The sequence below is a fragment of the Hypomesus nipponensis genome, chromosome 8, assembly GCF_054491055.1.
Source record: "Hypomesus nipponensis isolate SF chromosome 8, ASM5449105v1, whole genome shotgun sequence".
Taxonomy (NCBI): domain Eukaryota; kingdom Metazoa; phylum Chordata; class Actinopteri; order Osmeriformes; family Osmeridae; genus Hypomesus; species Hypomesus nipponensis.
In genome coordinates this window covers 6,177,880-6,200,430 of record NC_140368.1, presented here as the reverse complement: position 1 = coordinate 6,200,430, position 22,551 = coordinate 6,177,880, and the positions used below count along the sequence as shown (strand labels likewise).

At 51.5% G+C, this 22,551-nt stretch overlaps 2 protein-coding genes across 10 annotated transcripts in view; both read right to left on the bottom strand.

Moving 5' to 3' along the window:
- Positions 1-712: 712 nt before the first annotated feature.
- Positions 713-11,221, bottom strand: topbp1 (DNA topoisomerase II binding protein 1). Of its 2 annotated transcripts, none has more exons than XM_084703578.1 (30): positions 10,833-11,221; positions 10,603-10,696; positions 10,375-10,509; positions 9,632-9,775; positions 9,229-9,410; positions 8,665-8,858; positions 8,340-8,522; positions 7,938-8,104; positions 7,613-7,776; positions 7,229-7,482; positions 6,818-7,095; positions 6,563-6,667; positions 5,941-6,113; positions 5,593-5,804; positions 5,253-5,392; positions 4,991-5,167; positions 4,725-4,913; positions 4,508-4,632; positions 4,274-4,397; positions 3,886-4,047; positions 3,670-3,778; positions 3,380-3,575; positions 3,051-3,283; positions 2,724-2,857; positions 2,376-2,484; positions 2,020-2,183; positions 1,683-1,811; positions 1,363-1,452; positions 1,121-1,282; positions 713-983 (listed from the first exon to the last, which is right to left on the bottom strand). In XM_084703578.1, the coding sequence occupies exons 2-30, from the start codon at positions 10,687-10,689 to the stop codon at positions 843-845; spliced, it is 4,662 nt and encodes a 1,553-aa protein (XP_084559704.1). In that variant the 5' UTR covers positions 10,690-10,696; positions 10,833-11,221; the 3' UTR covers positions 713-842. The 2 variants fall into 2 exon arrangements, with proteins under 2 accessions (XP_084559704.1, XP_084559705.1); XM_084703579.1 differs by having other exon boundaries at positions 2,376-2,481.
- A 359-nt stretch (positions 11,222-11,580) lies between these two features.
- dnajc13 (dnaJ homolog subfamily C member 13) overlaps positions 11,581-22,551 on the bottom strand; it is a 30,537-nt gene continuing 19,566 nt past the window's right edge. For 7 of the 8 annotated variants that reach the window (XM_084702938.1, XM_084702940.1, XM_084702941.1 and 4 more), the window contains 27 exons: positions 22,042-22,196; positions 21,897-21,942; positions 21,448-21,602; positions 21,071-21,272; positions 20,662-20,777; positions 20,437-20,515; positions 20,193-20,328; positions 19,596-19,780; positions 19,216-19,290; positions 18,941-19,060; positions 18,591-18,770; positions 18,120-18,326; positions 17,882-17,995; positions 17,672-17,788; positions 17,363-17,540; positions 16,924-17,015; positions 16,576-16,675; positions 16,415-16,489; positions 16,167-16,279; positions 15,586-15,755; positions 15,444-15,486; positions 15,188-15,361; positions 14,845-15,024; positions 14,493-14,633; positions 14,079-14,222; positions 13,882-13,981; positions 11,581-12,884 (listed from right to left, as the gene is read on the bottom strand). In XM_084702938.1, coding sequence (XP_084559064.1) covers positions 12,787-12,884; positions 13,882-13,981; positions 14,079-14,222; positions 14,493-14,633; positions 14,845-15,024; positions 15,188-15,361; positions 15,444-15,486; positions 15,586-15,755; positions 16,167-16,279; positions 16,415-16,489; positions 16,576-16,675; positions 16,924-17,015; positions 17,363-17,540; positions 17,672-17,788; positions 17,882-17,995; positions 18,120-18,326; positions 18,591-18,770; positions 18,941-19,060; positions 19,216-19,290; positions 19,596-19,780; positions 20,193-20,328; positions 20,437-20,515; positions 20,662-20,777; positions 21,071-21,272; positions 21,448-21,602; positions 21,897-21,942; positions 22,042-22,196 — 3,495 coding nt within the window. In that variant the 3' untranslated portion in view covers positions 11,581-12,786. Of the gene's footprint in view, positions 12,885-13,441; positions 13,549-13,881; positions 13,982-14,078; positions 14,223-14,492; positions 14,634-14,844; positions 15,025-15,187; positions 15,362-15,443; positions 15,487-15,585; positions 15,756-16,166; positions 16,280-16,414; positions 16,490-16,575; positions 16,676-16,923; positions 17,016-17,362; positions 17,541-17,671; positions 17,789-17,881; positions 17,996-18,119; positions 18,327-18,590; positions 18,771-18,940; positions 19,061-19,215; positions 19,291-19,595; positions 19,781-20,192; positions 20,329-20,436; positions 20,516-20,661; positions 20,778-21,070; positions 21,273-21,447; positions 21,603-21,896; positions 21,943-22,041; positions 22,197-22,551 lie in introns of all 8 variants that reach the window. The other variant, XR_014766295.1, reaches the window with a different exon arrangement.

Here is a 22,551-nt window from a genome sequence, read left to right as displayed (position 1 = left end):
CTCTTCTCTCCTCCACAGGGAAGCCGTTCTCCTCGCCATCCTAATCCCGTTGCCTTCTAACGGCAGCTGAATCCGGGGAGACTGTTGGGTGGCTCAGCGACCCGGAGGTTAAACCCCTTACCCATCCGTATGGGCACCATGGATGCCGAATCCTCCTCACCAGCCAGCCAGCCAGACAGCATCACACAAGGAGAGGGGTCTGGCCCACAACTCTATGGGTAAACAAAACCTGGCACTTAAAGACAGGACGCTCTGCCGGCATACACAGTGGATGGTGAACACTGATAATTGGCAAGTGGACGCAAAGATCCAGAGAAATGTCAGGTGGCTGAGCGGTTAGGGAGTTGGGCTAGTAATCCGAAGGTTGCTGGTTCAATTCCTGCTGTGCAAAAGACGTTGCGTCCTTGTACAAGGCACTTCACCCTACTTCCCTCGGGGGAATGTCCCTGTACTTACTGTAAGTCACTCTGGATAAGTGTGTCTGCTAAATATGTAAATGTAATGTAATGTCTTCTTCCCCAATGGACTACTTAGATTATTTGGGAGGTTATTTTTCATAGCAATATAGCTTTGTTTGCAGTGAATGTGTGTGTAGAAGTAGCCAACTGGTTTGGGATCAGTGACATGAGTCACAATCACTAATATGAACACAGTGCTCTCTTTGGGACAACAGATTTTCATTGACTCTTGCCAGAGAGAGCAAGAAAAACGATCATGTTTCAAATAATTTTATTTTCTTACAATCATAATAATACTTATTTACAGAGACAAGTTACTAAGACACTGCTAAAATGGCAATACCTATAGTCGTGACGAGGAGAAGACAGTTTGGAGGGTTCATTTCATTTGAGGCGGCTCTTCTTGAGCCTGGAGGAGTCTCCTGATGCCTTGCGCTTGCGGGCGGGAGTGGCTCCTCTGTCTGGGTCCGGGGTCTGGGCAGAGGCTCCAGACAGGAAGTACATCTCTACAGGAGGAGAGGGCTCCTGCACCAAACAACACCACACAGGTGAGAAAGGCTTAAGTAGGTTTGAACATTTACCTCAGTGTTGTAGATGGATATATAATTAATTTAAATATGCAATTTACTGCTATGTCTGCTATGTACTCGGCCTGTACTAACCTGCATCAGGTAGTCTGCTATGTACTCTGCCTTTAGGCACTGGACACCCATGGAGGCTGCCTCGGATAAGTCCACCATGAAGTCTCCTGGTTTCAGCATGCTGAAGTCTGCAAACAGGTGTGTGGTGCTGCTGTAGAGGGCTGGGGAGGCGCTGGGCAGCACCTGGAGACAGGTTACCCAGTCTTGAGATGTCGATAAACACAAGCTTTAGGGGGGAGTATAAGAGAGTAAAAAAGCCCTACCTTGGCTCCTCCAGACTGCAGCAGTCTTCTGAATCCAGCTTCTCTGTTCTGGTCGATGTTCAGCATCACGGTCCAGCCACTGAACGCCCCCTGGTGGCAGTCACATGTAATCACAGTTACATGGGGCACCGGGCAAGGATGGAGCCCTTCAATCGCAATGTGAATGGGCTATGAGAGAGACTGTGTGTGTGTGTGTGTGTGTGCGCGCATGAGGGACTGTCATGGTGAGTGACTCAACTCATGAGAATGAGTGACTGAGTATTGATGTGCAAGTACAAATGTGTGTGTCTGAGCTTCACTGTATATGAAAGTGTGTGTACCTCTGTGCTAGTGCGGTGTTGCAGGCTCCTCCTCCAGCGCAGGCCAGCCAGCGCCAGCCTCCTCTGCTGGGAGGTGATGGAGGGAAGAGCCTCCAGGATGGAACTGCTGCCCCACTCATACGCATCCTCCTGGAACACACACACAGCCCATGTGACCATTCATCCCTACATCTGTGGAGTTCTACATCTATAAACCGCTGATGCAAACAAGGTTACATGTGGATGCATGTCCTCGGGTCCTGAGCAATACACTGGATGAAGGGTCCTCCTGACACACACACACACACACACACACACCTGGATGAGGTATCCTCCTGACACACACACACACACACACCTGGATGAAGTGTCCTACGGAGCGGCAGGCCTCCAGGTAGGAGCGGTGTAGAATCCACTTTCCTGCTGCCATGGCGGCCAGGTACTTCTCATTCCTCAGGGGGCTCCCCACGATGATGTGAGAACAGCTGGGGTCAAAACACTGCTTATCTAGGACCACCCCACCTGCAGGACACACACACACACGGTCAGAGACACTGAGGGGAGAATTACCAGGAATGAGACAGAGAAATTGAAAATTGGAAAAGCAAGATAGTGAGAGAGAAAGATGTGGAGAGACAGCAACAGAGAGACAGCAACAGAGAGACATAGCGACAGTAAGACATAGCAACAGTGAGAGAGCGCCCTCAGACTCACCCAGCTCCTCTATGAGGTGACAGTAGTCGATGCGTTCCTGGGGGTTGAGGCAGGACAGCTGGAACCTGGGGGGCTCCTTCTCCCCTGACCTCTCCTGCTCCTCCGTCTGCTAGGATGGACGGAACAACCTTTCAACATTAACATATCACGGAAGGAAACTCACCATGGGGAGCTGCAGTGAAAGGTTATGTGTGTGTGTGTGTGTGTGTGTGTGTGTGTCGGAGAGAGAAAGTTCGGGAGAGAGGAAGTGGTGTTGGAGACGGTGTGTTTGTCTGTAAGAGCGGGGAGGGGGAGAGAGGGGGTGCGTGTCTGAGAGAGACAGAGTGTGTGCATGTGAGTGTGTCTCACCTGTGGCTCAGGTGGCACGGGGGGGTTAGCGAGGGGGAAGGCCAGACTGGGGGCTGTAGGAGTGAGGATCCGCTCCTCCACTGGGAGAGTCTTGACCCCCAGACCCATCTGCTGCTCTATGACATCACAGGCCACTGGGGAGGGCATAACAGGAGGGGATGAGGACATCACATGAGGCTGCTTCACCTTGCAGTAACACAACAAATGTCAACATGCAAACTAGGTTATGTCTTTAGAAAAGTTCTAAAACCCTGAGGCTAGAAAGCTTTGACATTGTACAAAATCGTATGGAAATGTGCAAAGTCTCATCTCAACCATCCTCCTCACCCATTTCCACCAGCTCTGAGTCCGTCATGGAGTCTCTGAGCTGGGGGTGGTTGTCTGTGGAGGCAACGGGCGGCGCTGGGGCCAGGGGCTCTGAGTGCTGGGACGGGCTACCAGGCCACTGCATGTTGTCAGCCAGCCTGGCTCTCTCCTCGCGGGCCGTGGGGTCGTCCCAGACGATCTGCTCGCTCTGGGAGGGCTCCGTGTTCAGGTCCATGACGGCCTCCCTGCTCATCCTGGGGACACAGGCAGGAGGCCGGGCACACCTGTCACACCGATACAGACATTACACATGCCAGGGGATGGGGGTGGGGGGTGGTTTGCCCTCTTACCTGAGGGCCTCCAGGGTGCGTAGGCTCCCACTGCGGCCTGCCCGGTCCGGAGTGTGGGGCCGGGAGTCCCCCCCCCCGGAGCCCAGCCTGGTCAGCCTGGCGGAGGAGCGCCGCCCGGTGGTCAGCTTGGTGGCTGACATGATGGCCTGCAGCTGCCTGTGCAGGGTCTCCCTCATCTCCAGAGTCTCAGACAGGTCTGGGAGGGGGAGGAGGAGGGGGGATGAGTCTGCGTGTGCTGTGTGTATGTGTGTGTGTGTATGTGTATGTGTATGTGTGTGTGTGTGACAGACCTGTCTTCTCAGTGCTCTCCTGCACTTGTTGTCCATCAGGCTCTCCATCACTGAGGCGGTGGGAGGAGGAGGGCCGTCCTTCATCACGGTGTTCAGGATCAGCACCATCCTATGGACAGGAAATAGGACAGGAGACATAATGAGCCATACAGAAAGATGACAAGGAAGGGAGAAGGAAAGATTTTCCAGAACCCAGTCTGTGTGGGTGAGACTCACCCTGCAGCCTGAGGCCTCTGGGAGGAACCTGCCCAGGGAGAGGGGGGCCCCCGGGGGGGATCTCTGGGTGCTGTCTGGGGCCTGGCTGAGCGTCAGGCTCATCTTGGGGTTGTAGGTGAAGGGATAGAGGGACTCAGACACGTGCTTCTGCTGCTCAGCACACTGGAGACACACACACACACACACACACACACACACAAGCGGTTAGTGCCATCAATCCAACTAGAGAACAAGATCACTGTATAAATAGATGACCAGTAGCATTGACTGTGCTCGCACAGTCTATTAGCTTAGCGGCTTCTAAAGCCCGAGACAATCTTCATGAGCACATATAGTTGTACACAAACAGCACTGTGATACAGTGAATGTGTGTGTGTAAGGAGCGTACAGCCAGGAGCCAGTGCTGGGAGACCACATGCAGCCCTCTCTCCTTCACCCCCCGGTACTCTCGTGTGTTATCTCCTACTCGACCCTGGTAGAGGTAGTGGGTCACAGTGTCGTCACAGGACCACCTGGAAACACACACAGGTGATACATCCACAGACAATGGAAAGTAGCTATTGGACATGAGTAGCAGGAAGTGAGCCGTGACGTGAGCCAGCAGAAGGGAAGGTTGGTCTACCTGAAGTCTGCCCCCAGAGAGGCAGCGATGGCATTGAGCTCTCCCTGCGTCTTGCTCAGTTTCTTCCCCACACACACCACCACCCCAGCCAGGGGAGCAGCAGGGGAGGAGTCTTTCTCCAGGGCCTGGACACACACGCACACACACACACACCACATGTTAAAATGCCAAATGGAACAGGCTACACTTGTTTATTGGGAAGTGCGTGTGTTCGTACCTCAGCCTCAGGCCCCATGTTGAGCTGAGGGCTGGCTGTGAGTGCCTGGAGGTCTGAGGAGGCGTGGCCACGGCTGCTGTTCACCAGCGCCACCTGACGGTTCCTGTTGACGATGTCTGTCAGGGGCGTCTCCGCCCTCTCCCCAGCCTGGGACCGCCCCCCCGGGGTCTCCAACGTCGCCAACGCATCCTGAGAAAATCACACAAGCGTTCGTACCGCGTCTAGAGCAGTCTGTCGACGTTTGTTCTAGTCTTTTCTATTCTGACCTTGATGTTGAAGGAGGGTCTGAAGAGCTGGTCTCTGCTGAGAAAGCGAGAGGGCGTGTCCAGCTTGAGGGGGGTCTCGATCTGGGGGGGGGCTCTCCTGCTGCCCACCCCCCCATCCTGACCGGGGGTGCTGGCCTCCACCTTGGGGTTCAGCTGGTCCAATGCTGACTGGAACACCTTATCACACACACACACACAGTGTTGGGCAACACTTCAGGGTCCACCAAAATCCATCAAATCAACCAATCAAGCGACAACACACCTTGCTCTGGAAGCGGCCCAAGTCCAGAGGGGTGATGGCCTTCCCACTCTGCGGCCCCAGCAGGGCGATCTCAGGGGAGGCCTGAGGAGGGGGCATGGGGGTCTTCTGGGAGCCCCCCACGAAACTCTCCTCCTCTCTCTCTGTGGAGGAACATAAACACCAATGTTACAGACACAGTCAGACAGAGACTAGCGCCACTGGTGTTCTTCATCCGTCTGAATATGCATCAACAATGTACGATCGAAAAATAACAAAGCTAACTGAAAGCCTTAGGGACTGGGATGTATTCTGTTGGAGCCCGGCTGGGAAGGGCTGATGACCCAGCGTGCTGCCCCCTGACCTGGTGAAGGGGGCAGGTCCACCAGGAAGCGGCCCTCCTCGGCCCGCCGGCCTGTCCGGGCTGACTGCAGGACCCAGCGCAGGGTGACGGCAGGCAGGCCCCACTTCTGGGCCGCCTGGTACTTGGAGCCCTCGGGGGTCTGGAGAACCAGGTGGGTGCTGGCCAGCATGCCCTTCCTTGGGTTGGCCATGCGCACAAAGTAGTCCTGCACACTATGGGAGGAGAGGGAAGGAAGGAAGGAAGGAGGAGATAGAAAAGTTACAAGAGAATGTAAACAAAATGACCTGAAAATGACCCAAACAAAAGAATGTACCTAAACTAGATAGATGCTGTGTGTGTGTGTGTTACCTGGCTCCAAGGTGCCTGGCCAGCTCGATCAGAGACTCCCTCTCTGCTCCAATGAACTGGCTGACAGAGAGGACACAGTCTCTGAGAGGAGAGTGCCCCTCCAGGACTGGGACTGGGGTGAACAGAGGGTGGGAGGACAGGTCCAGCACACACTGCTGCTCCACACACATAGCCTGAAAAAGAGAGAGAGAGAGAGAGAGAGAGAGAGAGAGAGAGAGAGAGAGAGAGAGAGAGAGAGAGAGAGAGAGAGAGAGAGAGAGAGAGAGAGAGAGAGAGAGAGAGAGAGAGAGAGAGAGAGAGAGAGAGAGAGAGAGAGAGAGAGAGAGAGAGAGAGAGAGAGAGAGAGAGAGAGAGAGAGAGAGAGAGAGAGAGAGAGAGAGAGAGAGAGAGAGAGAGAGAGAGAGAGAGAGAGAGAGAGAGAGAGAGAGAGAGAGGAAGGAAGGAAGGAAGGAAGGAAGGAAGGAAGGAAGGAAGGAAGGAAGGAAGGAAGAAAGGAAGGAAGGAGAGAGATCGAGAGCAAGAGCGAGAGACACACACACACACACACACACACATTATTCCCAATAAATACAACTATTCACAATTTGATGATTTCCATCTCTCTCCGTGCAGAGTATCTTACCAGCCAGGTATCCGTGACAACCTCCTCCACCGTAGCCTCCACCTCACAGCCCAGCAGGGGGACCACAGCATAATCTGCCACTGCCCGCGTGCGGCCCACCAGAACCTGAGATTAGGACTGGATTAGAACAGCTTCTTTCTACTCCAAGGTGGGAAAGTATCTGTGGGTTCACACATCACACAGATCCCTGTCCCTCTAAACACAACATGTCTTCACCACCCTAATCATCATCATCATCATCATCATCATCAATACCTTTCCTGAGTTGTCCACCAACAGGGAAGACAGCTCAGTTTCTGCGTCCGGCTCAAAGCCCACCAGGAGGAACCTCTTTCCAGCAAACAGGCCGGCCTCACTGGCCTCCTGCATGGTAGAGTCTGCCCCAGCCCCAGGACCAGCCCCAGGACCAGCCCCAGGACCAGCCCCAGGACCAGCCCCAGGACCAGCCCCAGGACCAGCCCCAGGACCAGCCACGGAGGTCCGGCCAGGCCCCCAGGGCTCTGGTTCTGGAGCTGCTGGGGGGGGCATCTCCACTGGAGGAGACAGAATGGAAGCCATTAGTCAGCTGTAGAAATAAGGTCTGTCTGGTTTGATTGAGTATGGTCAAATATTTTTAAATGACAATTAGAAAAGAGAGAGATGGTTCTCTCTAGAGATGCTTCTCACCCACTGTCGGGTCATCATCTAGGTACTGAGAGAGCATGTCCTCCTCTGCCCTCTGGTGCCTGGGCGTGGGGGGGCTGGGGGCCAGGGGGGCAGCTGAAGAGGAGCTGGGGCGGGGGGCAGGGGTGCGGGGGGCAGGCATGGCCAGGGTGGGCGGGGCAGGTGGCAGACAGGAGGGGTGGAAGTAGGACTCCTCAGGCAGCAGGCTGCCTCTGGAGAAGCTGTCTAGTAGCCACTGTACTGTCACCACATGAGGCCTGGAAAACAACACACACACAATGTATAATCCAAATACTTTGGAAGAATTCTACAAATAAGCATGATAACATCCTTGGAACACCATAGGATTTGTGGCCTTGGACCAGCACCATCCTCATGACCTCTGACCTGTGCGTGGCCTTGTCCAGGAAGGCTGTGGCCTCTGCGTCCAGGTCTCCCATGACGACGTGCGTGAGGCCGTCGCAGGGCTGGTTGAAGCGCAGGCCTCCGGCAGCACTGACCAGCCGTCTCAGCTTCTCAAGCCTCTTCCCTGGCTGACCACACAGGAAGATCTGCACACAGAGACCACACTCACACACAACCCCACCAAAGCCTTTTGGCCCTGCCCTCGTACGGACGGCCCGTTTATAAAACAGTACCTCATACTGGAGGTGTGTTCGGAAGCGGGCGTGACAGAACAGAGATGTGTGGTGAGGAGAGACGCGAGGCGGACCTTGCAGCCGTCCAGCAGGTCGTCTGAGGGGCAGGTGCTGAGGTCCAGGGTGTCCAGGGGGTCTGGCAGGTCCAGGCGGCTCACCGTGGCGTTGGTGAGGGCCGTGTCGTTGACCGTCAGGCTGCTGTTCACAGAGATGTGGCTCAGCCCCAGAAGAGATGGACCCTCTGGAGGACAACAACAACAAATCAGACCAACACATGGAAACACCGGTGGAACAACAGACTAAAGGATCACAAGCAGAGGCCATCAGACAACGCCGAAAAACACACTTTACAACATATGAATATGAAACCGCATATGACGTTCTCTTCTGAAGAAGAGACCCTGTTAAGGTTGGATATCAGAGAAACGGACGAAGAAGTGCGGACGAAACAAAATGCCCTTTGTGGTGCAGCTCACCGTCCCTCTTCCTGCCAGCGCCGGTGGGGGTGGAGGTCTGGGGCTTGCTGGACTTGGCCGTGGCTGAGCGCTCCACATTGTACCTGCTCTCATCCTGACAGAAGCCCTTCTCTATGCTGTCAAACAGCCAGTGGAGAGACACGCAGAACACGTTCCACTTCCGGGCACACTCATACTTTGGGCCTGGACATGGACACACACTTAGGGAACTTAGGGGGGCAGATGTGACAGAGCCATGAGGCTGTAAAACCGTTGAGAGCGTTTTAGAGACATGAACCGGTCGTGTTTATATGAAAAGGTGGGGTATGTCAGGGTGTTGGGTTACCGGAGGGCTCGCTGACGATGAGGTGGGTGCACTCGTTCATCTTGAGCTGGCCGGTGTAGCTGCCTCCGTGCTCCTGGCAGAGGCGCTGCACCTCCTTGCGCTCCACGGTGGAGAGGCCGGTCACACACACGGTGCAGCCCTGCAGCACGGGACAGCGGTACTCCTCCTCCGGCAGCTCTGTGTACCGGAACAGGCTGGGGAGGTGGTGGACGGGTGGAGGAGGAAGGAATAGGGAATCTGTGAGTGACAGGAGTCAGGTGGCTGAGCGGGGTGGAGCATCGGGCTAGTCATCTGAAAGTTGTGTCCTTGGGCAAGGCACTTCGCCCTACTTGCCTCGGGGAGAATGTCCCTGTACTAACTGTAAGTCTCTCTGGATAAGAGCATCTGCTAAATGACTAAATGTAATGTAAATGACAGAGAGGGAGGGGAAAAGAGCAACCTTCTGACATACAGCTACACCCAAATTCAGACCAACTCAAGTCTATCATGTATGAACCCAGAAAATGCTATCCAAAAGTATCCATTCATACAAGAACCATTGTTGCAAAAAAAGAGCGATCCCACCTGTCCTGAGACTTCTGCCAGCAGTCTCTGACCCAGCAGGGCAGCAGGATGGGCTTGCCCAGGCTGGCTGCCACCAGGTACTTCTTGCTGCCCACCTCCCCGGCGACCAGGTGGGTCACAGACACGTTGAGGTCCCGGTAGAAGTGCCCTCCCATCAGCTGAACCAGGTTCATCACATCCGTCTGTGGACGGGTACACACGGGCGGTCGACGCAGAAACACGGGACAAACCCATTCCAGAGTGATGTGAAAACATGGACACATATGGACACACGCATGGTCCAATGGGGACAGCGACCCACAGAGGGACACAAAATGATCACAAGATAGAGAATCATGTCAATCTCATGTATATAATCTCCCTGAAACATTGCGGATGTGAAATCGGTGTTCTGTGGACTGACCCTGGCATCCTTGTCCAGACTGGTGCAGGAGATGGTGACGTCAGCCATGGCCATGTTGTAGATGGGCTGCTCTGCTTTGGGGACACATCTCTGCTGCTGCAGACAGAACAGCACCACCAGGGGACTCACCACTCTACAGCCCAGCTACAGAGGACACAGGGAGGGAAGGAGGGAAGGGTAGCCTGACGTTGTCATACTCATCATTCTAGTCAGAATATGAGTCTGAGAACTCTCCGTTGCGCTTTGACTACAGGGCGTGTTTCAAACGAGCCTGGAAAACAAATGCCTCTTCGCTCAATTGGATAGACCTACAACCAATCAGAGCAACGTAATATGTTGTTTGTTAAAAACGAATTCAACTTAAGCGCTCTTTTGTGACGTGGGTGATTACGTTACTGTTGATCATCTGTCCATCATCGTATAAAGCCCGCCCTGGCAATTTCATTGGTACGCCCAGATTCTGGTTTTCTGTAGTTGTTCCCCAATACGAGTCCCTCCAGACCCAACTTCCCGACCAAATTTTTTTGTGGGCGGGGAAAAGTTGGGCTGGCAGCCAGGCTAAGGGAAGGGGTGTTTCCGGAATCTTTTGGTTTATTACATATTCATGTCAATTCATATTTTGAAATGTGGGTATTGTCTTGTCCCTGCAGTTGAAGTTAGACACAGACACAATGTAGGAAACAGTGATGTTGCAGCATAACCTGGGAACATCAATTTAGTCATAACTAGGTAACCATACAGACCTTCTTGCAGTGGAGGAAAGCCGGTGTGAAAAAACTGCTAAAGACAAACAGAGACTTGTCGTTGTGGTCCATCTGCAGGGCCGTCTTCTCATCTATGGTTTTCAGATATTTCTCCGACTGCAACTCCATGATAGCCTGCATCATAACATGACACTTCTGTTATATAGTTAGGCCTGGATATGACAGCGCCCAGCTGTATGTTCAGAACATACTACCAGTGAAATGTACCTCATAGGCCTTAGCAGCAAAGCCCGTCTTTTTGCCATTTGTTTCAACAAACTTCACCACGTATTGCTCCCTGTCTCCTTTCGACATGCTGAACCTGCGTAAAGTCAAACACCAACGATTCTTTACATGTCGACTGTTGGCTACTACTGTACTGTAATCTTGCCGACTTTAATCTCTGTACCTAGCTAGCATGCTAGAGCTAGCTATATGGGAAAGTTACGTCTTCTTACCTCGGTGTCGTGCCTTTAATTTAAATAATTGACAATATTCTTTAAAAATAAAAAAGAATACACCAAAGGACAGGGGAAAAGTTTGAATTTGTATATAAGCCGGCAAGTGTCAAGAGATTAAGAAACACCATGGGCTCCCGACAACAGAGCGCCCGTGCCCTTAGAACTTTACAGTTATGATTCCCAAGGTTTACTCCGATTACTAGATACCATTAAACATACATCATCTGACATATTTATCCGCACCACTTCATAGGAAGTCAAAATAAAGGTGGCTAAACTGAGCTAATCTCAAGTGAGCTGTTATCATAAAACAAAGCTAATTAAAGTTGCTGAGTGTTTTAAGGGTTGCATTGTTGTTGTTGTGATTCGCGCCAATCGTAATCAGATTCAGACGGAAGTGAAGTTTAGGACCTATGTGATCGATGTGTAGGCCTCCCTGTTGCCTGCACGAAAATGTTCACCAGAGCCTGTTTAAGGACATTCTCTGTGTTCACTTTTATTCAGGCAATGCTACGGAGCCCCTAAGCTATACTTTGACAGCACACGCTATTTAAATTACACACAATGCCCAGAAAACAGTTTCAGTCTTTGATTAAGTATTGTCACATTATATACTAGCTTTTAAAGCTGTTCACAGTCTGTTACATGTAAGAAGTTGTCAGTTGAGAAGATGAACATAATTCCTCCTCGTAAGCCTCAAACTTTATGGAAGCTTCAGACATGTACAAATGCAAAAGAACAACACTGTGGGTTCCCTTTTATTCTTAAAATTCTATGTACAAGTGCGACTGATTCATTTTTTAATGTACATTCAATATAGAAAGTTTATATACGTCATATTACATTGAACATTTCACAATTGCACTAGTCTTTCACATAAATGTATAATCAGTCAGTATCATCATTCCTCAAGTCTTAGCAGAAGCTCATTTCAGTTGGTAAAGGCCGTTATTGACTTATAAATATTCTAGTGCTTTTTGCATTCTCGTGAAGGAAAATAACACAGAGATTAAGATTTTGTTGGTAGAGGCAGAGAGGAGAAAAGCCTTCATTGGGAGTAAGGAGAGTGGAATAGTGGACAGGGCCATAACCATGAGGAAGTGCAGAGGACAGGGCCTTGGAGGACAGAGCACACGAGCCAACTCCACGTGATTGTGAAGGACGGGTAGGACTTATCGCCAACTCCTGCCCAAACGTTCTCGCTCGGGTTCCTTGAAAGAACAGGTGCAGGATGACAATACATCAAGATTTGGTGAAAATTCTCAGATGAGTTGATCACCTTTTGCATGTGACACTCTCAAAACAACATTATAAAACTAGGAAATATCCTGTTGAAGTGAACAGGAACCAAGTCCTGGAGGTCCAGTTAGAATGAGATGACGCCGTCTTTGTCTTGTGGTCACATATAGTCAGGCCAGACACCCTTCAAGGGTGTGTGTGTGTGAGATCAAGTAAGGTTAGACAGGGCACGGGAAAGAGGAAGGACAACAGAATGGAGGATAGACCGGACCAACTTGACTCATCCTTTTCAGTCCCCCAGAAAATCAAGAGTAAAAAATATATTTATACAAAAGTAAACTATTCTCATCTCATTGGAAGAATCAAAAAGAAGCACACATTTTAACAAAACAAATAACAAGGGTTTGTTCAATAAAACAATCAAAAAGTGTTTACGAAGACTGAGTGCTGGAAGGAGAGTGACAGTTGGAGGGTATGGCAGACACAGTGGGAACAGTCAAGCTATAGTGTTAACCCACTCTCTCTCTCTCTCACTCTCTCTCCTTCCTCCCTCTCTCCCTCTCTCTCTTTTCCACCCTCCTTCCCTCCCTCTCTCTCTCTCTTTTTCCTCCCATCAGGGAGCTGAGCAGTCCTCTCAGAGCTGCAGTATCGGAGCTGCAGGGCACTCTGGGAGCCTGAGTTCATCATCAGTCAATATCTGTCTGTCCATCCATCAGCCCAGGTCTCCAATGTCGTTGTCTACAGGGGGTGGGATGCTGGATATCACGGTGGCCCCCGTTCCTGCTGTAAGGTAGCCTGCTACTCCTGGACCTGCAGGACAGAGAAGGAGGGGTGAGGGTGGGAGGTAGCACAAGGTTTACCCTGGAAGACCACATGGGATTATTAGTAGTATTATGTGTATACTTGTATACGTGTTATTCTCTGGTAGTGATGTGTGTCTAATAACTTCCTGGATGGAAATATATCAAAACGTATCAAAATGTACATTTGGATAACTGATGTTTAGCCTCAAAGCCAATCAAAGAGACATGATAAGGTACTAGAGATCTCGGGTTGGGCTACGCTGTGAGGACTATGGAGGTTTATGAAATGTATGCAATGCATGGTGTGGATGTTTAGAGATTGATATTGTTCAATACATGGTCACTTGAGTTGTAAGGTTAGATTGTTATCTGATCAAAGACTGCCTCTTCGTTGGGTTCTCACCCCCCTATGCAGACATCAGCCTTCCCTTACCTGTCTCAGAAAGATGGAGAGGTGGATCCAAGAGTGAGAGACAGGAAGTGGCGGAAATGCGTGGCGGTAGAAGGTTATGGGAAGAAAGAGTGCAGGGAATGAAGGTGGGAGTGAGCGAGGACAAAGTCTACCTGCGTCAGAGCAAGAGAGAGGAGGGCTGGAAGTGACCCTTCCACTAGCTCCTAGAGGCCACTCCGCAAGGGGCTACTGGCTGCCATGAGAGAAGGAGTTGACACACCTGAGGGGGAGGAGGAGGAGGAGGAGGAGGAGGAGGAGAAAGAGAAGTATTGATAGGAGGAGGAGGAAAGGAGGGGGAGGAGAAAGAGAAGTATTGATTGGAGGAGGAAGAGAAGTATTGATAGGAGGAGGAGGAGGAAGAGACAGGAGTGGGAGCAGATTCCCAAGAGGAGGGAGGAAGGAGAGGACAGGGGAGGCAAGGTATAAGGGAGGAAGCACAACCAGTGAGTGCGTGCCACAAGCGCTGCTAAGGGAAGCATTGGAGCAGAAGGATTCAGATCCAGTTTAGAGCGTGCCTTCAAAATACAGACAAGGGCTATCCGCAGCGTCATACCTGTCAGGTACCCTGCGGTCTGGGAATCGGAGATGAAGAGGTCGTGTTTCTGGTCTTTGAAGGCACTCCACACCGTGGACCTAGACAGGATCTCATTCACCTTCAAACACACAGGAAGATTTCTCAGCCACCCAAGTATTAGACAGTATTAGAACAATAACAGCCCCCAGGTCTTGGGAAGCGCTGATTCTGTTTACCTGTTCTCCGTACTGCAGGCTGCGCGTCATGGACTTGAGAGCCTTGACGATCTGGGCCTTGGTGGCGGAGGGGTTGTCCAGGGTCTCCAGACCGATCCCTTCCAGCAGCCGCAGGAGGTATGGCACCAACTCCACCCTCAGAGCCTGGTGGAGCACGGCACACACTGGGTTTCAACTCCATCACAGGTGGTCAGCAATTTTGGACCAAAATGTTTGTATACACTCAACTGTGAGAGACACATTCTCTTTACAAACTGTGTTCAGATAGTATGAATACATTTTGTAAGCGCTGTACTGCATACAATCCGGTAAGTACAGAGCTAGCATTGATAGTTCATATATGGGTGTAAGAGAACATTTCGATACAGTCCACTGGCCATGTTCTCTTAGTATGTGTGTAGAGGAGAGCTGTACCTGAGCCACCAGGTCAGTCTGCTCCTTCTGGAACATGCGGTTGAGGGCCTCGCAAGCCAGGCCTGCCATGTCCGCTCGCACCTTCATCCCACTCATCAGGGGCCCGATGGTCTCCAGGGAGGCCATGGAGCGCACACACAGCTGCACACACACACATTACATTCTTTCCCCTCTGAACTATGGATAATTACTCGCCCTTTGAAGTGGGTTAAAGTTCAAAGATATCTATATTTTCCAAAATGCACTGCTGAACCATCTAACCTACGGCTTCCATGCTGGACATGATCAGATTTGAGCTTTCGATATGATATAAAACCGTGTGTGTGTGTGTGTGGGCATAAGCGCTGCTCACCTCGTTGTCGGAGAGGACGTGGATGAGTCTAATGGAGCTCTTGGGCACGGCGTTGTTCTTGTGGTTGAGGGCAGCCAGGACGCGGGGCAAGTGACCCAGAGGAGGGACTTGGTCTGCCAACTGGGTCTGGGTGCTGAACAGGCACACCGCTGCCGTGGTAACCGTTTCTAGGGCCTCACCCTGTCGTTAGCGAGGCAGGGGATGGAGAGTTAAGAATGAACAAGCAGTGAAGGTATTCTGAAGTCCAGAACCAAATGAACACGCTGTGTAAATAGATTGGTATTTTAGGTAGTTGTATAGGATGTAGGATGGTGTAGGATGCTGGCAGGGTGCGTGTTCTTACATGGGGGTTGTTCTTCTCCAGCAGCTCAGTCAGGGTCTCCAGGAGGGACACTAGGAACTCCCTGGGTTTACGCAGCACCCAGCCCGGCTGGGCGATGAAGATACGCAGGAAGACTCCGCCCACGGCGAGCTCACCCTGCCCCGCCCCATATGCCACCGTGAAGTCCTCTGGTAACTAAACACAATTGTGACCTGGTTAGCCCCAAACATTAAAAGGACATCATGACTTGCTTTGGCGTGTTCACTGTTGAACTTACTCTCCAGTTGACATCTGGGTTGTCCTTCTGCTGCTTAAAGTGTCTGCAGAGGATGAGAGAACCAGACTTTAGATAGGAAGAGTAACAGGAACTGACGGAAACAGGAAGCGGTAGCGAGACAGGAAGAGGAAGTGACCCGTACTCGAGCATCATCTCGCGGACGGTGGTAGAGACTGTCTCTCGGGAGCCGTCATTCCAGATGAGCTCGGGGTTCTCGTGCGTGCCCTCGAAGATGTGCACGGCCGCCTCGGCGTTGTCACGCATGGCGTCCATGAACACACCGGGCAGGAAGCGGATCAGAGTCAGACGCACCTGGCAGAGGAAGAGAGAGAGAAAGGGAGAGACGGGGAGGGAGGGAGAGAGAGAGAGAGAGAGAGAGAGAGAGAGAGAGAGAGACGGAGAGAGAGAGAGAGACGGAGAGACGGAGAGAGAGAGAGAGAGAGAGAGAGAGAGAGAGAGGAGTGAGTGAGTGAGTGAGTGTGAGAGAGAGAGATGAGGAGAAAAGTGAGGGGGGGGGGGTGAGGAGAAAGTGAAGGGGAGAGAGAGGGAAGACAAAAGGATGACACCACAGTGATAGTTGAACCAGTCATTATTTCCAGGGCTATTTACTCCACTGAGCTATAACATTGCTGTAAGCTGGGCTCCATTGCAAAAGACCGCATTCTCGATTAGACTTGATGAATGACGGTTGGAGGGTTGTGTGAAGCCTGCGTCCAGACCCACCTTTGGTCCCACTAGCTTGTCTGAGGTCATCTTGGAGAAGAGCTCTGCTGTCTGGGAGCGCACCTGGGGGTGGGTGGAGTTACAGAAGAGGTCCAGCAGGTAGATCAACGCACCTGGAGGGGTCAGGGGTCACGGAGGGGGGACGTAGGTCAGTGAGGTTAGAAAATCATGATAGACAAAAGGTTAAACTGTAGCATAAGCTAATGACTAAAAAAAAGTTACATTTTTCAGTCCACACAGAATGTTACCTTTGGCCATAGCTTCTTTGACTATCTTGGTGTTGGAGGTCAAAGCATATAGTGTTTCCAACACAAGTTGTCTGCCTGGAGGAATTAGACAATCAAGACACGTGAGACACCAGCCTAAAACAGCACATTTCAAGTGTGTGTGTGTGTGTGTGTGTTCTTACTGGAAGGCAGAGAGTGCAGTAGCACCAGCAGGTTGGACAGTACAAATGACTCTGCGATGTTGCTCACACATTCCTGGTTGGACGTTACAGTGTTTATAACCTGAGGACAAGAACAAACAACTTCAGACACTAAAACACGAGACTTGTAGTAGTAGTAGTAGTTAATATACCTCAAACATGGGCTTGACATCCATATTTCACTAGCCAAAGGCTAGTTGGCAAGCTTAAACTTTCTGGACAGAAACTTGTGTGACCGAGTGAGGCAGACAGACTAGGTGAGTGTATGTGTGTGTGTGTGGGTGGGTGTGTGTGTGTGCGTGTGCGTGTGGGGAGGAGGGCCTGAAGTACCTCGAGAGCGAGCTGCTGAACCTTCCCAGCTCCGTGAACACGCAACAAGGAGAAGAGAAGCTTGAAATGGCCGATACACTCCGACTCTGAACCTGGGGTCACACGGAGAACATAGCCGCATCAAAGACAAGATACACACCGCAAAACCAAACTCTAGACAAGACACACAAAATGCATTCAAATAGTGAGTCACATGATCCAAGACATGCTGAGGTGGAGGTCAGCTTAGTGGGCAGAATGCACTACTTTGCAACCTTATTTACTCCTGCCCTTGTGGGGATCTCTGATCTAATCCTAACCCTGGATAAGTCAAATCATGTGTTTCTCTATTCAGTCCTTTACCTATCCTGCCAGAAAGGAAGGAAGGAAGGAAGGAAGGGAGAAAGAAAGAAAGGATGTAGAATAAAGCACAGGTCACATTCCAGAACATTCCGCTCACCGGGATTGTTCTTGATGACGTTGCGCAGGGCCTCCAGGGCCATCTCAGCCCAGCGGAGCCTCTCTGCATGCTGCTGAGACTCCACCTTGTTGCTCTGACTCATGGCCAGCAGGGTGTGGAGGTACTGGGCCTGGGAGCCCACATAGTCCAGCAGGCTGGCTGCAAACGCCTTGGGGAACTGAGAGAACAGGGAGAGATGAAGACGTTGGAGAATGGAGACAGAGACAGAGAGATCAACACCTCCTAAACTGATCCATTGTGATGATTTATGTATGTGGTTGGGTGTTGTGCTAGTCTTGGTTCTCTCACCTCCAGAGGAAAGGCAGGCTGCTCGTTGTAGACCCTGACAAAGATCTCTCCGACGATCAACTCTTTTCCGTGGTCCTCGAACACAAACTCTGAGCCAAAGCTCCTATCGTTCTCTCCCTGGGGACAGAGACATGGTCACAATCAAATAAAGGAGAAATTGCCCACGTCAAAGATGAATGAGTGAGTGAATGAAGGGAGGGGTGAACGGACCCTCTTGATGTTGCCCTCCTGCTGAATCTCCAGGAACTCCAGCAGCTCTGCCCGGGTTCCGTTGTTCCAGATCAGGTAGGGGTTCTCTGAGTTACTGTTCAGCAGCTTCAACACCTGTGGAGGATGTAGGGGGCGGGGGGGGGGAAGAAGACACGGAAGGTAAGGGACAGTAACATCTTTAAATCGTGTGTGGGATTGCTAGAGCAAAGCAACATGTGACTCTCCCCACCCCCCTCACCTCCGCCGGCCGGCCCGAGCCCAACTTCCTGGCGATGTACGGCGTGAGCATGGCGGCCAGGCTCTTCCTAATGGTGGGGTTCTCTGGGGGAACCCCGTCCACCCCGTTGGCCTCGCCCCCAGGGCTGCCCCCCTCCAGGACCATGCTGTACCCCCCCAGACGACTCAGGGCCACCAGGCTGAGCTTGGCCAGGCTGTTGGCCACCTCCTGGATTACAGCACATCACATTCATTTCGATTGAAAACTTTTCTTTCATTTCCACAGTGTACTGATGTAATGTACTTCAGGCTGTAACACAACACATACTTGTAACATTCCCCCAAAACATATATACACAACCATAACCAGTGTAAAATAAATAATAATAAGAAGAAGAATTATAATGAGTTGGTGGCCTGGTATTAGTTATAATATAATAAACAACTATTGGTGACTAGTTATGAATGGACAGTGATTGGTGCGTGGTGTAACCTGCTGGTTGGTGTCCTGGCTGGCCTGCACGCCGCTCTCCTCCAGCGTGTAGTCGTAGTTGAAGAGGCGCACCAGCAGGTGCCACAGCACGCCGGCGTGGTACAGGTGCGTCTGCAGGAAGAAGTCGATGGCGAAGGAGCTGATGCACTGGACCGCCAGCGCTGCCGTCCGAGGAAGACCCTGAGGGGGGGGGGGGGGGGGGAGACACAATGAGGGGCAGGATGACAGAGTGGGTGGAGAGAGAAAGAGAGGTTTCCTCTCTCAAACTTCCTCTTAAAAACGTTATGAAACTAAAAGTAAGCAGGATCCCATAATCCCCTCAGTGATGAAACAGAGCTGGTAAGTGTCACCTTGCCGTAGTACAGGACATGGCACAGGTCTCTGATGATGTTCGGGAGCTCAATGATCTTCTCTCTGCACTCCTCAAACTGAGCTGCTACACTGTAGCACTTACACACTTGTCCACACACCTGGGAACAACAACAACAACAACGTCACAAACAAGCAAACACCCACAGAGCAGTTGTGAAGGGGATGTACCCATGGCACCCACACACTTGAACCAGTCCCAGTCTAAGATCATTGACTCTGGCGGAGGACAGTATGGGGCTCCTCCTGGTCTTACCTGGACGGCCATGTCGTCTGGTTTGCTGGAGGCAGTGAGGACGGCCACACAGCGAGACAGAGCCTCGAGCAGCACCTGGCGGGGTAAACAACAACAACAGCACATCAACACACGGCACAGCCTACGGGGGCGGCTATCTTGTTCTTCAGTGAAACAAAAGGTGGATGAGGTGGCATGGTGGTGCAGAGGTTCATGGTGCGTGTGTGTGTGTTTGTGGTGGAAGCGTGGGTGGATGAGGGGGCATGGTGGTACAGAGGTTCATGGTGGTGCGTGGTGGAGGCGTGGGTGGATGAGGGGGCCTGGTGGAGCGTGGTGGAGGCGTGGGTGGATGAGGGGGCATGGTGGTACAGAGGTGTACCACCAGGTGGAGGCGTGGGCACCTCGATGCCGCTCTCCCGGCGCAGCTCCTCGGCGTTGAGGGCGGAGCAGTTGACGGTGTGGAAGGCCAGCTCAGCGGCGGCAGGCAGCAGGGGGGAGGTCTTGGAGAAGAGCTGCTCGTCACCCGTCTCCATGGTGATGGTCTTGATGAGCATGGGGTAGCCGGCGTACTTGTACGGTTCCAGTTCTGGAACGTTCAGACATTATCAGATCCGATCAAACTTCATGCGCATTCCGTGATTTAAACAACACAAGATGTATTTTGCATGGTGTGGGCAGATGCTTTTTACAGCAGAGTGTAATTAGCCTGAGTTCTACTTGAAGCTTTATAATTATGTTACTGTGTAATGATGATCTTGTGTGGAGAGTTGTCATTAATGAAGCCCACATGTAGTCAAATGTATTCTACTGTGATACAAATAGGGGAAAAGACAGAAAGACAGGCAGAAGGAGAGACTGGCAGAGCAGAGAAGGAGAAAGGAAAACAAAAAGCAGAAGAGGTTGCAAAAAGACAGATGAAGAAAGAGATAAAGAAAAAGAAGACGAGACAGAGAGAGAGAGAGAGAGAGAGAGAGAGAGAGAGAGAGAGAGAGAGAGACCTTGTTTGTGTCGGTTGAAGAGGATGCTCTGGGCTTTAAGGATGAGGATGATGTTCTCTGGGTCTGGTCCGTCTACGATGCGGGCAGACTTGGTGCACAGGAACTCGTAGGCCTTGTTCACCTGCTCAAACATGTCCTGGACACACACACACACACACACACACACAATCATCACTCAGTACACACACACACACACAAGACAAACAGAGATCTGACACTTGACTGGAGGTGGCTCAGTACATACTCTGCCCTCTGGGTTCTTGTCCGGATGGTACTTCTGGGCCAGTCGGAAGTAGGCCTTCCTGACCTTGCTCTCCTCATGCCTGTGGGACACACACCAGAAACCAGCTCACACATACTGCCGTTACAATACACGAGGAAGGTACGTACATCGCACATTGTGGACAGGTATTGCGTTTCAGAGGGAGGCGGGGAAAAGGGGCCGGGGCCGAGGGGTGGGGGGACTCACTGTCCCTGTCCTTTAGGCAGGTTGAGGACTTCGTAGGCGTCGTCCACAGACATGGAGGGCGGCTTCTTCTCCACCTCCCTCTTCCAGGCCTCGAGGGTGTCCTTCAGTAGTTTCACCTGCAGGGGGCAGAGCAGAGCCACAGGCACTCAGAGCAGGGCTTTCTCTTCTACCTCATTCCTTCTACAAGCTGGGAATACTGCATGAGTCACCTACTCGACCCGAGAACACCCTTTCTCATGCGCTGTCACACAATAAAGACAAACACACACACACACACACAACGGTACCGGCTCTCTGAAAGGCCAGTTGGGGAAGCACGCTCAGAGGATAACTTCTTCTTTTATTAAATAACGACACTACCACTACACACAAACCACGCGCACCCCCCACACCATCGACACACACGTACCGGCTCTCTGATAGGCCAGTTGGGGAAGCGCGTGGCGTCGCACAGGTGTCTGAGGTAGTAGATGTTGCAGAAGAGCTCGTAGTCCAGCTGGGGGAAGCTGACCACTGGGATGGGGCAGTACTGGTACAGAGCCCGCGTGTTGCTCTGCAGGCGGGGGCTGAAGTCCGCCAGGTGGGCGGCGATCTTTTCGATCATCAAGCGCCTTCAGGAGGTCCGGGGATGCACAGACGACACGGTCAAACACACCCAGATGAACGACTTCTCTGACTAACTTGCAGAGGGTTAGTATCGTTATGAACCTGAAGTACAGTGCAGCATTACGTGTCAGGAGTATTGTACGGTAGGTTAAGTATTGTAACGTCAGCCCTGTGACGGACCTCATCTCGCTGCTCCAGATGGCCTCTGGCGTGTCAAACTCTCCCAGGAAGATCTCGGAGAAGCGTTCGGCCTCGTAGTTCTCCAGGTAGCACACCATGGCCTCAGGCAGCACGGGCCCCAGCACACTGCGCTGGACAATGTCCTGACCTTTGGCCTGGAGAGGGCAGAGGTCAGGGGTCACTTGGAGGTCAAACCTGACATGTCAGGTGGATAATGTGTTATCTCTCAAGCACAAGCACGCCCCAGAAGACAAATGTTTTAATCCTATTGGATTAAATCCATATTAGTTATTACAGCATTGGTTCGACTACACTTTAAACCCATCTCAGATGTATATCTAAGATATATTCATATATCCATAGCTCCTAGTCTGGGAGAAGACAGAGCTGCTGGATACAAGGCCAAGGTAGAGCATACAGTAGAGACAGAGAGTTTCATGTCAGCTCACCTCCTCTGACTTGAAGGCCTGCTTCAGGTGAGTGTACTTCAGGAACCTGGGGGAAGCACACAGCATGACTGGGAGTCCACACACACACACAAACCTATGAGTGTGTGTGTGTGTGTGTGCGTTTACAGTATGTGTGAGGTCTGACCTGGCAACAGGCAGCACGTTGGAGCCAGTGTACATCATGATGAAGAAGAAGATTCCGGTAAGGTAGAGCCTCTGCAAGTTGGGGTTGTCCTGCATTACCAGGTACAGGAGGTTGGCCACCTTCTCCACCAGGATGGGGTCAAAGGTCAACAGCAGCTTAAGTGGACAGACAGGAAGAGGAAGTACACACAGTTAATTGACAGCATTTTGAATTGACATGTATTTAGTAAACACAGAAATCATACTGCCAGGGAATAACATATTTAAAAAACATTTCATCAATGTCATCCTAATCTAGGTATTTCATGCTTGGTAGTTTACATTTACATTTAGTCATTTAGCAGACGCTCTTATCCAGAGTGACTTACAGAAACTACAGGGACATTCCCCCGAGGCAAGTAGGGTGAAGTGCCTTGCCCAAGGACACAACGTCATAGCACGGCCAGGAATCGAACCGACAACCTTCTGATTAATATACCGATTCCCTGACCACTCAGTCATCTGACCCCCA